At 41.1% G+C, this 18,061-nt stretch overlaps 1 protein-coding gene across 1 annotated transcript in view; it reads right to left on the reverse strand.

Moving 5' to 3' along the window:
- The window catches only part of TMEM154 (transmembrane protein 154), a 66,237-nt gene that overhangs the window by 18,317 nt on the left and 29,859 nt on the right, over positions 1-18,061 (reverse strand). Inside the window, exons 2-3 of the mRNA XM_072621266.1 lie at positions 12,210-12,512; positions 12,085-12,123 (exon numbers count right to left, since the gene is read on the reverse strand). Coding sequence (XP_072477367.1) covers positions 12,085-12,123; positions 12,210-12,512 — 342 coding nt within the window. The remainder of the gene's footprint in view (positions 1-12,084; positions 12,124-12,209; positions 12,513-18,061) is intronic.

An 18,061-nucleotide genomic window follows, 5' to 3' on the forward strand; every position in this document is an offset into this window, starting at 1 on the left:
TTACAATGCCCCTGATAAAGACCTTCAATGAGGGTCAAGAGTATCGAGAGAAGTCCAATGGGAAGAAATTCAACCCAATTCAACAAATATTTATTTAGCCTTTATTGAGGGCAGGACACTGGGCTAGAAACTGATTGACTAAAACTTGAGGAGACAACGATATTTAGGAAAGACATGGGACCTTCCCTCTTAAGCAACAAGGATAATGGATTTGGAGTTGAGACTGTCTTTTTGACTTCTGCCCCCAATAATCTCCCTGAGCTTGCCTCAGTTTCATCACCTGTGAAAAGGGGGGATTTATACACTTGCAACACTTAATGCACATGGTTGTTGGGAGGGAAATGCTTTGCAAACCTTAAAGTGCTATAGAAAAAATGAGTTATTTTTAGAGAGGTGTAAGCAATGACTTGGTGGAAGGTACATAGGTATCAGTAGCACATATCCACTAATCAGATGATACACAGATGATTACACATGGTTATTATGAGGATTAGAAAAGATAACATATATAAAGCACTTCGCAATCCTTAAAACATTATATAAATGTCAGTCGTTATTGTTACTACTATTAATATATTGGATGACAGAGTCTGGATCCAAAAAATATCAAGACATTGGAATAAACCTAATAGAATGAAATTTAATCAATTAGAATATGCCTATTAAGAATAAGAGACTGTCTCTGGAGTCAGAAGACTGCTTTCAAATCTCAGCTCAGACACTTCCTGAGCAAGTTAGGTGGGCAGTTTGGTGGTGTAGTGGATAGAGCACCAGTGCAGGAGTCAGGAGGACCTGAGTTCAAATCTCACCTCAGACACTTGACATTCACTAGCTGTGTGACCTTGGGCAAGTCACTTAACCCCAATTGCCTCATCCTGGGTCATCTCCAGTCATCCTGATGAATTCAGATGGCTCTGGAGGAGAAGTGAGGCTGGTGACCTGTACAACCCTCCCTCACTCAAAACAAAGTCAAGTGCAAGTCATGTCATCATTTCTCTGATGACATGGTTTTCTTTGGCAACAAAGGATGAACACACACCTGACCTGAGGTGAGTCACACACACTTACTTCCCTGGGCCTCAGTTCTCTCATCTGTAAAGCTGAGAGGATTGGATTGGATGGCTCCTGAGGCTCTGCTTTAGTAAGACTTACAGCTCAGTGCAAAAGCTCAACTTCAAAAATACAGGTTGGAGGCAGACCCAGACAGACGGTAGGTATATACCTACTATGTGCTAGACACTGGGGATACAAAGAAAGGCAGAAGACAGTCCCTGTCCTCAAGGAGCTTATAATAATCTAATCAGGGAGATAACATGCAAATAAATATATATGTAGCAAGCCATATTGAGAATAAATAGGAAATAACAGAGGGTTTAGGAAATGCTTCTTGTATAAGATGAGGTTTTAGTTGGGCCTTGAGGAAAGCTAATTCATTTAAAGAAAGAAAAAAAGTGACCCCAAACTTGGGAGATGGGAGCCTTTTACATGATATAAATATATATGTATATATACACACGCACATACACATATGTACACATGTGTATATATGTACACATATATGATTCAATAATGTGTATATGTATGTGCATGTGTATGTGTTTATGCATGCTTTTTTGGCTTAGGTGTTTTTTAAGACCCAGCGTGATTAAGTGACTTGTCCACGTTCACACAGGGTGCTCACTATGAGCTACAATTAAAATCCAGGTCCTCTGTCCCCAAATCCAGAGCACTTCCCATTGAACCATGCTAAAGGATGGGTAGAAATCCTGCGCATGGCTATGGAGTGTGTGAGGGATATCAGTCAGAAAGAAGGTGAAGCTACATAGGAGACATCAGAACCACCTTCAAGAAGAGCAAGAAGAGACCTTGTAGGTAATTTAGTGAGAGCCCTCTGTTTGCAGACATCCAGGAAAGTTGCTCTCAGACACATCATAAGTCAGCTGAAGAAGAGGCTTCCCCCGGCCACTCTCCCTGACATCCCTTCTGAATGATGCACTAGTTCAGCAGTGTGAGTTGTAAGGCTCCATATGGCTTTTGGACAGCTCTTCTCCACATGCCAGATCCCAATCCTGGAGAACAGGCAAAATGTTTCTGCTCTCACACCCAGAGTAAATCACGGAGCACCTGGAGGCAGAGCATTCTCCATAATGACTCACTCCCAGCTTTGGTGGTTCTTTACAGTGATTTGTCCACATGGATTCCATATCTTCTTAGTTTATCCTGTCCCACCCAGCAAGAGTCTCAAGGTCGAGTTCTTCCTCTATTCCCATTTTTTTTTTTTAAATCAGACTTGTAATTTCATTATAATGAACTCCTGGTGAGAGACTTCCACTACTAATGCAAATCAATCCCTTCTCATTAATTTGCTGTCCTAGGGAGTAGCCTGGAGTCACTTCAAGATTAAAGGGACTTGCTCAGAGTAACTAAGCCTGTATATGTCTGAGTTCTCCTGACCCCCAAGGCTAGCCCTCTTCCCACTACATCTCTGTCAGTACTTATTAACTACCTGTAATTGCAAGCACTGGGGCTACAAAGATAAAAGAAGACCGTCACTCCTCTAAAGAAGTTTATATCCTGTATTCTAGAGTGGGATTTAGACAACACACTGGTTTGCAGAATGATTATAATGTAGATCAGGCTCAGCATCTTGTCTTTGTGTTCCCAGCACCTAGGACAGTGTCTAGCATATAGTAGATGTTCATTGGAGGAAGGTACAACCTTTCCTGATCCTGAAAGCATGATGGGGCAGCTCCAATACAGCAGCTTGAAATGCTAAGTGAACTCCAGCAGACCACAAGAAACACTGCCTACCACTGCAATATAAACTGGTTGGGAATTCCTTTCTTGGTGGTTGTATCCTCAGCACCTAACAGTGCTTGGTACATAGTAGGCACTTAAAAATGCTTATTGATTGAAGGATTTCAGACAGCCAAGGTGCACGATTGGCATTTTATCATCTGAAAACTGTTCAGCTGCAAAAGCACCAAGCACAGGGATTCACTGCATAGAGCCAAATGTCGGTGATCTCTAGCAATTGTAGGCTGTTCTTTGCTCATTGCCTGCAGACGAATGCAGGTCACAAGTGGGGGAAACAGCCAGCAGGCACCTGGAGCTGTGTTCCTGGCAGTCATGAGCTGTTGTCATAATTTCCTGTGAGCTGGCAGGTTCGAATGGCATCTCTAATCCAAGAAAATCTGGTACCCAATTTTCTGTTCGTTGGCACGAATGTCTGATTGCTTTCGCAGAGCTGAGGGGAATTTCCTTCTTCAGCAGAATACAGTTATCCCAGCTTCCTGCAGGTGCTGGATTCTCAGGGAGCCTATGTGGACATGGAAGGTGTATTTTTCCTGGGGGTGACTCTTAAATGATTGCTGTGCAAACTATAACTATAACAACAATAATCATATTTCTATGGTGTTTTTCTTTTAAAAATTTACTTATTTTTACATGCATTTATAATCCGTTCTTTCTATTAACCCGCCCCCAACTGAACAACAAAAATAACCCCAAAGTAATGCCCTCATCGTAAGCATTCATAGTCCCGCCAAACACATTCCCACATTGGTGATGCCCATAAATGCATCCCTCCAGGTAGGGCTCATGCCCTTGCAGGGCATGTTTCATCTTCAGTCTTCTGGGTCTGCGATCATTGGCAGTGACTGGAGTTCTCAGACCTTTCACAGTCACTTCTCTCTATAATGTCGTTGTTACCGTGTACGTTGTTCTCCTGGTTCTGCTCATGTGGGTCATTCTGTCATTTCTCACAGCACAATAATATTCATCATTCTGTTCCCACAGCACAGTTTGGTTAATAGCAAGCCTGAAGCATTCCTCCTTCCAACTGCCAAGAAGAAAACACTCCCCTCCCCCATCCTGTTTCCAGTTATAGGCTCTTTTCCTCTGTGATCCCTTTGGGGTACAGCTGAGGCAGAGCTTAGTGATTTGGGGTCATGGTTCCTTCCAGATCACAATAGCACTGTTTGAAAGTCTTCAAACTGATGCTCATAACAGCCCTGTGAGATGGGTGCATTATCCTCATTTTACAGATGCAGAAACTGAGGTTCAGAGAAGTTCAATGACTTGTCCAGAATTACGTAGCTACCAAGTGTCTGAAGCTGGAGTCAAACTCAGATCTTCCTCAATCAATCCAGCACCCCATCTATACCACCTAAATTTAAGAATAGCGAGCATTTAAAACACCAGGCACTATGCTAAACATTTTATAGTTGTTATCTCATTTTATCCTCACAACAACCCTGGGACGCAAGTGCTATTATTATCCACATTTTACAGTCAAGGAAACTGAGGCAGACAGAGATTAAAAGACTTGCCCAGGATCATAGAGCTAATAAATGAGGGGGTAAGATTTGAATTCAGGTCTTCCTGACTCTAGACCCAGCTCTCTATCTATTGCACCATCTACCTGCCCTTCCATTTATATTGCCTTATCCCTCCTTCTACATATCCCCTTACAGAGGAAGTGTATCTTTAGAGGGAATCATCGTTGTGGCAGTTGGGCCCCCTCAAAGCCATGAGGATCCCCCTGTTTTCACAATTCATGTCCCTGCATGATAACCCTCAGGCACCTCCCCAGAGAGCATGAAGCATCGTCATCTGTGACTTCATGACTAGGATGTCAGTTTATCTTTTAATGTCCTATTCTCCCACAGGCTCCCATGGCACCTGGGAGCTGGCTTTGCATAAGTAAGTTTTAAAAACCCATTAATGACATGCTCCAGAGGAAACCCACATGAAGTGAGTGCAATTGGCATTAATTAGGACAGAAAGCCTAATGTGGACTGCCTATCCTTGCCCTGGACACCATGGTAACAGGGAAGCATGGAAGATATGAGTGGGAAGGGAGAAGAAGTAAGCAAGGAAAATGATCAATTGCTTGTCCTCTATTTTCTAGGTTTCTAGACCAGTCTACCTGGCCCACCTCTCTTTATATAGTCTCCTACTCCCTCTTCTCTGTCCTTTAGGTCAAGCTGACCCCTCTCAACCTTATTGATTCTGATGGCTCATTTGAGTCCCTGCAGCCTTCCCTGATCTGACCTCTCATTTCACAGCCTCCAGTGTCTCTAACTGTCATTGTTTGACTCCTATTTAGGATTTAGAGCTGGAAGAATCTTAAGGAATCATGGTATCCAAGGGATTTTAACCTGAGGTTCATGAACTTGCTTTAAAAATATTTTGATAACTTTATTTCAATATAATTGGTTTTCTTTGCAATCCTATGTCTTTTATGCATTTGAAAATATTATCCTGAGAAGGGGTCCATAGGCACTTGATCAGAATGACAAAGGGGTTCATTGCAAAAAAGGGGGGTTTAAGAACCTCTGCTCTAGTCCAACCCATGTATTCTACATCTGATGAAACCCACCCAGAGGTGGGAAAGATTTGCCCAAGAGCACTCAACTGGCAAGTGACAGCTTCTCTTGACTCAACTTCTGACTTTCTAGACTTGGACACAGTGCCTCAGTTGTCATTTCACATAGGAACTTCCCTTACAGCTTGGGGCCCCCTCAGCCTGGAACATCCTCTTCTGTGCCAGCCCTATTGATGGGTTTTTCCCAGAGCCTCCACTTTGAGGAAGAACCCAAGGGTGACACTTTCATTCTCTTCCTGACTCAGCTTCTGACTTTCCAGACTTTGACACCATGCCTCAGCTGCCATCTTAGCCTGGAACTTACCTCAGAACCTTACCCTGGAATACCTTTCTGCCATATGAGCTCCCTTCTGTCATTAATGAGTTGCTCCCATGATCTCCACTTTGGAGGAGAGGTCTAAACTGGCCAAACTTTGTTCTCCTCCTGACTCAACTTCTGACTTTCTCTGTTTAACACTATGCCTTTCCAGGAATCTTTTCTTCCCCTTCCCTCTTGCTTTTCACCTCCCTTTAAAGTATTGTCTTACCCCCATTAGAATATAAATTCCTTGAGGTCAAAGACTATCTTTCCTTTTGCTTATATTTATATCCCCAGTGCCTAACATAGGCATTTGATAAATGTCTATTGCTTTGTCTTGTTGCCAGAAACAGGATTCGGATCCAATGCACTAGCATGGGAATCCTCTGATCCCAAACTGGATTCTTTCTGCTTCATCTCACTGATGGTAGTTGATACAAGAAGTCTTTCCCTAGGACACCTGTCTCCCCATTCATTTCCTTTTTACACTCAGTTGGGATTTTTGAGTGTGCTCAGAAGTCAAAATGGGAGCCAAGTGTCAATGGATCATAGATTTCTGGGTCGTTTAGGTCAACACTCAGATGAGAAAACTGAGGTTTTTCTTTACTGAAGTGGCTATATTCCTCTAAGGACTTAGTCACTTGCCAGAGCATGAAACCTCAAAACTACAATAAATCTTTCCAGCTGGCTTGGAGTTGACCTGAGTCTTTGAACCGCAACTCTATATGAACCTTATCACCACCAGGTTCATATTGCCTTTAGGATGAAATACAAAGTTCTCAGCTTTGCATTTAAAGCTTTTTACAGTCTGGCTCTTTAACTTCATTTCCTAGTTTATTTCATGTTTCTTCCTTTCATGCACCCTAGTTTCCAAACAGGCTTACTTGCTATTTACCACCTCCATGCCTTTGCATAGACTGTTACCCCATGGTTGGAACATACTCCCTCCTCAACCTATGCCTCCCAAAGTCCCTACCTTCCTTTAAAACTCCAAAAATGTACTATCTCCTACAGGAAGTTTTCCTCAGTCTAATAACCATTAATGCTTTTTTTTCTCCTCCAATTTTCATGTCCATACTTTCCTATTCACCTTGTGTATCTCCCAGTAGAAAATACTTAAAGAATTCTTCAGGACAGATATTGTCTTTCGTTGTGTTTCTGTACATCCAGTATCTAACACAGTGTTTTGTACATAGTAGGTCCTTTACAAATGTTAGCTGGACTGAATGATCTGCTATAAAAGAACAGTCAAGAGTTGGCCTCCAACAAATAGGACTAAAATAAAAAACCAGAAATTTTTTTTTAAACTATTGGTTAAGTGGCTTAGTGGATGAAGTGCTAGAACTGAAGGTAGAAGGCTCATCTTACTGAATTCAAATCTGGCCTCAGACACTTACTAACTCTGTGATTCTAGCAGGCAAGTCACTTAATCCTACTTGCCTCAGTTTTCTCATCTGTAAAATGAATAGGAGAAGGAAATGGCAAACCACTCCAGTGTCTTTGCCAAGAAAACTCCAGAATGGGGTCACTGAGAGTCATTAAGACTAAAAGTGACTGAGACACATGAAGTTTTCTCATCCCTAAATTAAGAATCTTCATCTTCCACAGAGTTTACAGGTTATGAAATTTCCATTTTCCATCAGATCGTAAACATGACCCAAACAAACAGAATGTCCAGGCAGGAGGAGAGAGAACTAGGGCCAGCCTTGGTGAAGCAGTGAGTGAGCTTATCACCAGTCAGAGTTGGGTACACAAAAAGAGCTGGCCGATGCTGCAGATTAGGTTGGGGGCCGAACAGGCAGCTGTCCATGGGGTAGCATGTGAGAGGTGCCAAAAGCCCATGTCTGCCTTAAATCATCCCCGTCCAGGTCTGCTGTGGTGCATCAAATTCTTGTGATACTTTGATTCAGGAACTAGGAAGTCCCTTTCAACATGCAAAAGTTACCTAGTCGTTAATTGGTCATCAATACTCAGATAGAATTACTTTATCAGATTGCCAGCCAGTCACTTAGCCAACAGCTTGGCTGGTCTCATTAAGAAGGCAGTGGAAATAAAATTATGCTCACAGCCTCAAGATCAGCGCTATGCTCCAAGTAGACTCAGTAAATATTTCTAGCCATGTGACCTTTGGGAAGTCAACTGATCTCTCCGAGTCTCAGTTTCTGCATCTGTAAAATGCACCATTCTATTTACACTACATACAATATAGAGGTGTGGTGAGCAAAGTACGGCATTAATCTTAGAGCTGCTTTTTTGTTATTTGTTAAATGAATTAACATAAATGAATGAAAATATTGCCTTACTCTTGTATAAGACCACAATATTCCTATACCTGAGTTACTGAATGTCAATCTAAGAGTAAGAGGTTAAAAAGAGCATGATGTAGTAGAAAGACCAGTAGTTCATAAGTCAGAAGATCAGAATTCTCATGGTTGTCCTTTCCTTAACTAATCTGGTCACTGGATCCAGATGGCTCTGGAGGAGAAGTGAGGCTGGTGACCTGCACAGCCCTCCCTCACTCAAAACAAAGTCAAGTGCAAGTCCTGTCATCATTTCTCTGATGGTGTGCTCTTCTTTGGCAACAAAGGACAAACACAACCTGTGAGTAGATGCAATAGCCTGAATGGGGACCCAGCTACTGGGTAACTCAGCTCATCCTCTCCCTTCTGTCTCCCTCTCCCCTTCCTTCTTCTCTCCAAAGGAAGGTAAATTTGGGTGGCCAGAGGCTGCCCAGTGAACCTTCGGTTTACTGTAGGCGAGATTTCTTTTTCTTTTTTCCTTCCTTTCTTTCTTCCTTCCTTCCTTTCTTTCTTTCTTTCTTTCTTTCTTTTTCTTTCTTTCTTCCTTTCTTCTTTCTTTCTTTCTTTCTTTCTTTCTTTCTTTCTTTCTTTCTTTCTTTCTTTCTTTTTTCCTTCCTTCCTTCCTTCCTTCCTTCCTTCCTTCCTTCCTTCCTTCCTTCCTTCCTTCCTTCCTTCCTTCCTTCCTTTCTTCCCTTCTTTCTTGTCTCCCCTAAAACCTTAGACCCAGTGCACTCTGAGGCCCATGGATTGAACAAAATGGGTCCCTGCCCAACCTCCAATCAATGGCTTTTTTGGGACCCTCCTGGATCAGTGAATGTCAATAGTAACAGTTTCTCCTCCAAACAACAACCCTGAGGCTCCTGTCCCTCCCAGCATGATTTATCTATATATTCATTTTTTTTTTCTATTAAAGGGACCATCCCCCTGACTAGTTTTTTAAAAGGCCTATTCACTGAATGTGCATTACCACACTTTAAGGGAATACCTGAAAAGGCCGTATCCTAAAAGGATAAGGTCTCCCAGTGCATCCTGGGAGGTCTACAGTCATCCTGATGAATATCTGGTCACTGGATTCAGACAGCTCTGGAGGAGAAGTGAGGCTGGTGACCTGCACAGCCCTCTCTCACTCAAAACAAAGTCAAGGGCAAGTCATGTCATTATTTCTCTGATGGCATGGTCTTCTTTGGCAACGGAGGATGAACACAACAAAGCATCCTAGAGCTAATTGCTTCTTTGGGCCCCAGTTTTCTCTTTTCTAAAATGGGCATATGAAGGGGGTTGAACTAGATGATCTTTAAGATTCCTAACTTTTTAAGGTTTCCTAATTTTGCCTAGTGGTTTGCTTGAGGGCTTACTGTTTGCTGAATTTAAATACTTCCCATCTCTAAATGTAAGGGGGAAAGTGCTTTAAAGTACAAAAGTTCCAAAGAAAATCAACCAAAATGATCACAGAAATTGGAAGAGTCTTTGTATGCTTTTTTTTCTTTTTAAATATGGCCTTTTGGTGTAGAAAGGAGAGATGTGACTGAAGTTGTAAAACCATGAAAAGTATTGTGTCAGATGAACATGAGTGTGTTCCCCAGATCATGGGGTGTACTGGGGATACTCAAATCTTCTCAGAATATTGTTATGTTGTTCAATTATGTCCAACTCTTCATGACCCCATTTGAGATTTTCTTAGCAAAGATATGGGAGTGGTTTGCTCCTTCTCCAGTTCTTTTTATAGATGAGGAAACTAACGCAAACAGGGCTTAGTGATTTATCCAGGATCACACAGCTAGTGTTGGTAGCCAGATTTGAACTCAGGAAGAGGAGTCTTCGGGCCTTCAAGCCCAGTGCTCTGTCCACTGTGCTGCCTAGCTGCCTTTCTCAGAACATACAGTGGTAATAAACTTATGAAAATCATTACTTAGAGAGATGGTACTGGCTATACATTTTACATAGGTTCAAGGAAAGTTTAATTTATTGATAAGTAGAAATGTGCTGGTAAATCTTTAGCAACCAGCTCTCCCCCAAAAAATTTTAGGCATGACACACACTTTTAATTTTGATCTGCATTATTGATCATCACTTTCTTAAATCTGGACAATCAACAGAATGATAAATCAAGCCCTGATTGGCAATATTTTCTGATTTCCTGAGTGTAAATTCTAATACTGAAAATTTAACAATCAGCTCTCCTAGGCTGGTCTGAGGTGGCTTCAGTATATCACTGGTGGTAGATACATGATGCAAGTTGCACAGTCCTGTTCATTCTTCCTTCACTGGAAAATCTTTTTTCCCCCTAAATCCAACTTCTTTTCTCCATTTCCACTGCACTCATTCTAATTCGGGGTACTATTTCTTCTTGTTTAGACTATCATAATAGTTTTGCAAGTGGTCTTCTTATTGTGGTTTAGAACTGTAACCAGCATGGAGAGAAGGGTCCTTTTAACCAGGGTCCTAACCACCAGGAAGGCATACTTCCTCCCTGCGTTGAGGATAATTCCCACCACTAGCCTCATTGTCCTTGGCTAGCTGGTATTGCTAGGTAACCACCCCTAGACCACCACACCTTTTCTTCCCACCTGCAGTGGGGATGAAAACCATGTTACTCTTTCTTGGGTTAACTGCACCTTAAAACAGAATATCCTTTTATGCTGTTGATCCAACCCTACTCCAAACTGGTTTTGCCCTAGATGAAAAAACTCTTAATTACATTTTCATTCTAATCTCTCCCCTCTCCGATTCTGATTCTGGCCTTCAAGGCTTTCTAGAATCTTGTTCCAGTCTAAGACGGAGGAAGGGAGAAGAAAATTGGATTTGTGCGTAGAAGGCTTTTCCCCACTTTTCTCCTTGCCATTTCAGAAAGAAGCAACAAGGCTCTCTACAATAATCAGTCACCAGGCTCAGATGTACTGCCTTTAGCCCATCAAGGTTTCAGTGTTTGCCTAGTTGGCAAGTCTCTAAAAACCTTCCACTTTCTGTAGTCTGCAGCGCCATGCTGAGAAGCCAGCGATGGGAGGAGAGATAAGAGAGAGGTTATTCAGAGGAGCTTTTCACAGTCATTCATCTCTGTAACAAACCCATGCATGAGAGAAATTGCCCATTTCACTCCCTTTGTGCTGAAGATAGGAGAGAGTGTCTGGGGGTGGGGTGGATTCATAGCCTCCAGTTCCTTGGGAAATCAGTGCTGAGAGGGTTTGCTGACTGATTCAGAGGATCTTAGATCTCTAGTCTGAAGGAACTTTACAAGTCATCTAGTCCAGTCCCCTCGTTTTATTACTGAGGAACAGAGGCCAATATCACAAAGGTAATATGTAGCTATGGCACAGTTTGAACCCAGATCTTCTGACTCCAGATCTCAAACACTACTTATGATCTGCCTTGGACTCTGTTCAAGTAAATGTTCTTTGTCCACCATTATGTGTAATTCTGGCTCTGACAGGGAGATTGAATAGAAATGGTGGTTCCTTGGTTTTGAACTGAGATGGATAATGATGCCCTTGAGAGCTATGGACCTGGGAGTAGCCCACAGTGGGGGAAACATTAGTGAGTCCTAAGGTGTTACATTTACGACTAGTATTTCCAAACCACCTAGGGCAACTAGGTGGCTCAGTGGAAAGAGTGCCAGGCCTGGAGTCAGGAAGACTCATCTTTCAGAGTTCAAATATGGCCCCCGATACTTACTGTGTGACCCTGGGCAAGTCACTTAACCCTATTTGCCTCAGTTTCCTCATCTGTAAAATGAGCTGGAGAAGGAAATGGCAAACCATTCTAGCATCTTTGCCAAGAAAACACCGAATAAGGTCACAAAGAGTCAGACGTCACTGAACAACAATTGCCTGACTCTCACCTGTTGCCAGTGCTCTCTCCCTCCCCAAACTGCCTTTTATTTACCTGTGTCTATGCTATATTTCCAACACCCCTCTCCTCCCATAAAGACCTTGATTGTAGGGATTGTTTTGTGTCTGTCTTTTTGTATCTTCCTTGCCTAGAATGACACTGCATTGCACTTCATAGGTTTTTAGTAAATATTGATTTCAATTGGGTACAAAGCCATGTACCCCACATCTCCCACATCCCCAAATGTAAATGGCCGTGATAATACTACTCACATGACTGTAAAGCGCTTTGAGATCCTTGACTCGAAGGCACTGCATGGAAGAACAAAACAACTTCTTTATTACTATAATCTTAACATTTGAAGTAATTGTCCATTGTGAAAACACTAAATACTTACCTGGCTTGGATTTTCTTCTTTTGTTGTGTCTTACAAAGAACACCACCAGCAAAGACAGCAGGAGAAGTAATATGAGGGGGACCCCCACCATCAGCAGAAACTCCAGGCTCAGCTCGCCCTGCCCCTCTGACACAACTGAAGGAGGTGTAGCTGGAATTTGGGTGTTTCCCACTGTGCTGGCATCAGTTTCTCCTTGTTCTGTGGGAGAGGACAGTTCTGTGTGCCCTTCCACTGGGTCTGGAGGAATTGTTTCTTCAACCATAAGTGCCCCATCTCCAGAATATTCTGGATATGTAGTAAAACCTGTAGAAACACATACACATTGGCATGCAGACAGGACTGAGGTGTTGTTTTTCATTACTTTTAAGTGATCCTATCCACACCCAGGGATAAAACTTCTTCTACTGAAAGCTTTTCCCTCTAGTTCAATGTGGCATGAGCAGTGGCTTCTAGCCTTTTGAACAATAAAAGACCATTCATTTGTAAATAAAAACATCAGTTTATTTGAGAAAAACATTTTTTGTTTTCACACATAGGACTATAGATTTAAAAATGAAAAAGACCTTAGAAGTTATCCATCCCAGCTGATTTTTCCAAGGGCACACAACTAATAAGACGCAGCCTCCTTTAAGGACAGTCACCAGTCTGGTCTTTCCACTGAGTCTTGGGTAGAAGTCATTAGTCATTTGCTTTAGCCACCTAATACCCTACGGTTTAATATCTTCTTGGAATGCAGCTTCCTGGTCTAGGGGCTTAGGTCTCTCTAGGTACCTCACCCTAGCTTTTGGGAACCATTTCCTCTGCCTCCTGATTTTAATTTAGGATGATGCCCCTAGTTAGTTGTTCATGTAAGGGTTATTGACCTCCTAACTACCAAACACTTCTCAAGTTCAAGATACCCCAGCTTTCCAACTGCAAACCTCTTCATTCTCCCAGGTAGGTGAGTGAGCAGTGCTTTTTTTTTTGACCAGTTGCATTCTTAACCTTTTATGGTCAAGCCTTTAAAAAACTTTGGGCTTATCTTTATGGGTTTTTTGGGTTTTTTTTGCTATAGTTTTTTCCTGCTTGTCTCTCCTGCATAGCTATAGCAGCCGCTGCCAAACTGGACTACCAGGGATCATGGCTGAATGAATCAAGCTTCTGGCTTCTCAGCTCCCTGGGGGGAGGGGCTTCATTTTCTGTACAACAGCATTTTCTTCTGTTGCACTTCCCCCTTCCGCATTTGGTTCTGAGAACAATTACATATACATATATATGTATATACATATGTATATGTAATATATATGTACGCACAGATATGTCATCTGAAAAATAATGATTTATAACACAAATTTGTTGAGGATCAAATAAGTTAATATATACAAAATGCTTTGTAAATCTTAAATCATTTTAAGATGGCAACAGTCTTTATTCTCATTATCAGCACATTGATTGAACATTGACTTAAAACATGAGAGAGAGCATGTCATGAGAGACAGACAGCTGACAGACTGTGAAACAGGAAGATCTGAGTTGAGTCTTTCCTGACACATATGGGCTGTGACCTTGGGCAAGTCACTAAACTCGATGCCCCAAATTACTCTCTAAGATTTTTAAATTGCAGAGATGGTGCTGAGTCTCACTGGTAGAGGAAGTTTCCTCATTAGGAATTCCCTACCATTGAAATTACTAATCATTTCTACCTCAAATTGATTTAACATATAAGGAGCATTAATAGCAGATTTGAGTATACAGAATAAAGGGAGAGACAGACATACAGATAGAAACACACACACAGAGATAGAGATAGACAATGAGACCCACAGAGAGAGAGAGAGACAGGAGAGGCAGAGACAGAGAGGGGAGAGAGACAGACAGAGAGGGAGAGAGGGTGAGGGAAGAGGAGTGGGGAGAGAGAGAACAGACGGACAAAAGAGAGAAAGAGTAGAGACAAACAGACAGAAAAAACAGAGAGGAGAGACAGAAAGAGAAAGGAAGAGGGAGGGAGGGAGACAGACAGAGAGAAGAGGGAGGCAGAGACAGAGAATGAGAGAGACAGAAAGAGACAACGAGAGACAGAGAGATCGAGCAAATAGATACTTTAGACACATTTAAATTAAAATCATTGAGAAGCTTTGTTGATTTAATACAGCAGTTCTCAGCCCTAGTTTAGAAATACTGCAGGCTGTCTTTAATCATTTCCTGTGCAGATTTGGGCTAGACTTCCATGACCTCCAAGGTCTCTTCTAGCTCTGAGTTTTGTGAATCTATTTCAAGGAGTGTCATGAAATTCTCTTAAACCAAGTAATTTAAATTCTGTGATGACATTAACATATGTCATACAACATTTAGAGAAGTGGAGCAGGAAGGATGTATTGTGAAATTGAATAAACGGTTATAAAGGATCCAAATTCTGAAGGACTGGGAATTGATGATAGAGAATGAATTAAAATGGAGCTGTATGTGTTGATTTCCATCTCTGAAACCAGTGACTTAAAATTTGTGGGATTCTGTCTGCTAGACTGAGTTTATCTGATTGCAATCCCCCTGGGTATTTAATAAAAACAAGATGCATACCACATGAAATTCTCTTGGGACAGCTTCATAGGAACCAAGAAGCAGCTTCAGTTACATTATGTTAATTTAACAAAATATTTAGAAACTTTTCGCTATGAAAAACATGGAGGAAAACTACCCCTTTCCCAGAATCCAGGTATTTGATTTTAAATGACCATGTAAATGAGCATCTGAGACAGGGTAGATCTGCTTACCAGCAATAAACTGGGGGCTGGGCAAATGCCCAAAAACCCATAAAGAAAAAATCTTTTTTGCCAGTTGATTCATCTTTCCTTGTTGCTGATGTTAAGCTGTTTCAGTTGTGACCCCACTTGGGTTTTTGGTTGTCTTTTGGGGGAGGGGGGAGTAATGATACTGTAGTGGTTTGCCAGTTCCTTTTTACAGATAAGGAAACTGAGGCAAACAGTGTTAAGTGACTTGCTTAGGTCACACAACTGGTAAGTGTCTAAGATTGGATTTGAATTCAGGTCCTCCTGATTCCAGGGCTCATACTGTATTCACCCAGCTTTCCATACCTTTGTGATAAACTGAAGAAGAACTGAAACGGTTCTTTTCAACCAGGGGTAAACTGGTGTCCATAATTCAGTGGGAATCAACTTGAGAAAATTTCATTCAGCTGTACAATTCAAATCTGGCCTCAGACCTAAATTAGCTGTGCAACCCTGGACATGTCACTTAGACCCTGTTTGCCTCAGTTTCCTCATCTGTAAAATGAGAGTAATAATGGTACCTATCTCTCAAAGTTGTTGTGAGGATCAAATAAAATAATAATTGTAAAGTTTTTAGCACAATGCTTGGCTCATACATGTTAATTATTATTATTACAGGGTGCATGGTCTCCTTGGACTCTATAGTCCCAAGAATGAAATCTGGTCAGCAAAGCCATGTCTAATAGATGGTGAACTCAGTCAGCTTCTAAGACTTTGAATGTGGCAGTGCTGCAGAAAATTGGGCTGTGGAAAGTGTCCTGTTACCCTGAAGATCAAGTTATATCTCTCTAAAGCCATCAAATCCTGGCTCTGCAGCTTAATTGTGTATTATAACACTTAAGCTCTCTTGCTTTCAGCTTCCTCATCTAGAAAATGGGAGTTGGCTTAGATCTTACTGCTATCAATCCTATTGTCAAATTGGATACAGAATTGCCAGGTTTGCATTCTCTTTTTTCACACCTGCATATCAACTAATTACCCTAATTTGAGTTAAAATTATCCAGAGAATCTGGTTATGTTGGTTATATAGATAAACCCTTCTTTCAGCCAAGTCCTCCTCCAATGCTTCTTCCTGGTTTAGAAGTAATCCTGGGTTCTCAAAGTCTATGCCAGTGAAGTGATCTAAGCTCCAGCAGGTTCTACCAAGGTGAAAAGGCTTTGCTTCCAGGTTCAGTAATAGAATACATACATACACACACACACACACACACACACACACACACGCATACATATATATAGTCTAAAGACAAACCTAGTTAAGTTTAGAGAGATAGATCTACAGGTTGGCTTGTAGGTGAATACATTTTTCAGTTATTTCAACTCTTTTTAAAAACGTATTGATATATTTTGTTTTTATATTGCAAATATTTACCCGTTTCTCCTTCAGCTCCAAAAACCATCTCTTATAACAAAGAAATTATTTTTAAAATGATGAGAACAAAAATCAGCAAAACTGATCAATATATTAAAAAATATGGCAACATATACAGTGTGCACACCTGTGGACCACCACCTCCCTCCTCTGCAAAGGATTAGTGGGAGATGTCTTCTTATATCTCTTCTCTGGGACCAGGATTATTCTTCAAAATTTTGCAGCTTTCATTTTCGATTGTTTTGTGGCTGTTGTTTTTTCCATTTACATGCTGTAGTCATTATGTATACTCTTGGCTCTACTTACTTCACTTTGCATTAGTTTATGTAAGTCTTTTGATGCTTCTCTGTATCCAACATACTTGCTATGGCTTATAGCATGGTAACATTCCATTGCATTCATGTAAAATTAGCCACTCCTCAGTCAATGGACATCTATTTTATTTTTAGTCCTTTGCAACCACAGCAACTCTTTTTGAAAAATAAAGATAGTATTTTATTTTTTTCCAATCACATGTGAAGGTAGTTTCCAACATTCTTTTTTTGTAAAATTTTGAGTTCCAAATTTTTCTCCCTCCATCCCCCCCTCCCCAAGACAGAAAGCAATCTAATATAGGTCATACATGTACCATCATGCCAAACATCTTTCCACATTAATCATGTTGTGAAAGAAGAATCAGAACGAAAGGGAAAAGCCACGAGAAACAAAAAAAGTGGTGGTGGGGGGGACAGAATTGTATTCTTTGATCTGCATTCAGACTCCTTAGTTCTTTCTTTGGGTGTGGTTAGCATTTCTTTATCAAGAGTTTTTTGGTATTGTTTTGGATCATTGCATTGCTGAGAAGAGCTATTATCGTCTATTATAGTTAATAGTTATATTATTCATATATATTATATATATATATGTAGTTGATCATCGCACAATGTTGCCCACAGCAGCAAAGAAGTACTTAGTGCCTACTATGTGCCTGGTGAAAGAGGTTGTGTGTCTGTCCGTTTCTGTCAGATTCATCGAGTAACACATCTGCATTTGCAGTCCACTGATGTCCCTTCCTTTTGTATAATACAAGAACGTGTTTTGCCTTATCCCTTTGTCTCTTTCTTCTAGAGGTCTGACCTCAGGCTAAGCAGCTAGGTGATGACTTCATTCTATGGTTACAAGTCACTTTGACTTAAGGTAATTTCATTATGCTGTGTCTCATATATTTACACATAAAATGTTTGTGATGCACTGGGTGTTTTTTAAGGAGCAATAATGCTGTGATGTATAGGTCTGTTCTTCCATTAGTGATTGATGGCCACCAGTGAATTCTGCTTATATTTCCTTCCCAGGACCAGGGCATGAAATTCACACATCCAGGACATACTCCAACCTTCACTGAGCCTCTGGTCTCTCTCCTACTTACTGCAGCCTATAGTCAATTTAGTGAAGGTTGTATGGTCTGATGGGAAGAGCCAAAGACTTGGGTTCAAATCCTGACCATGCCTCTTATTCCTTATGTGATGTTAGGCAAGTTAGTAACTTTCCTTGCCCTCGGTTTCCTCATTTTTAATTCAAATGTCTGAGTATTTATTAAACACCTACCATGTACAAAGGATTATTGTAGGTCCTGGGGATATAAAGATAAAATGAAAAAGAGTTCCTGTCTTCAAGGAGTTTATATTCTTGGTGTTGGGGTAGTGATAATATATAAACAAATAAAGACAAGATAATTT

Source organism: Notamacropus eugenii, chromosome 6 (genome assembly GCF_028372415.1).
Source record: "Notamacropus eugenii isolate mMacEug1 chromosome 6, mMacEug1.pri_v2, whole genome shotgun sequence".
NCBI lineage: Eukaryota > Metazoa > Chordata > Mammalia > Diprotodontia > Macropodidae > Notamacropus > Notamacropus eugenii.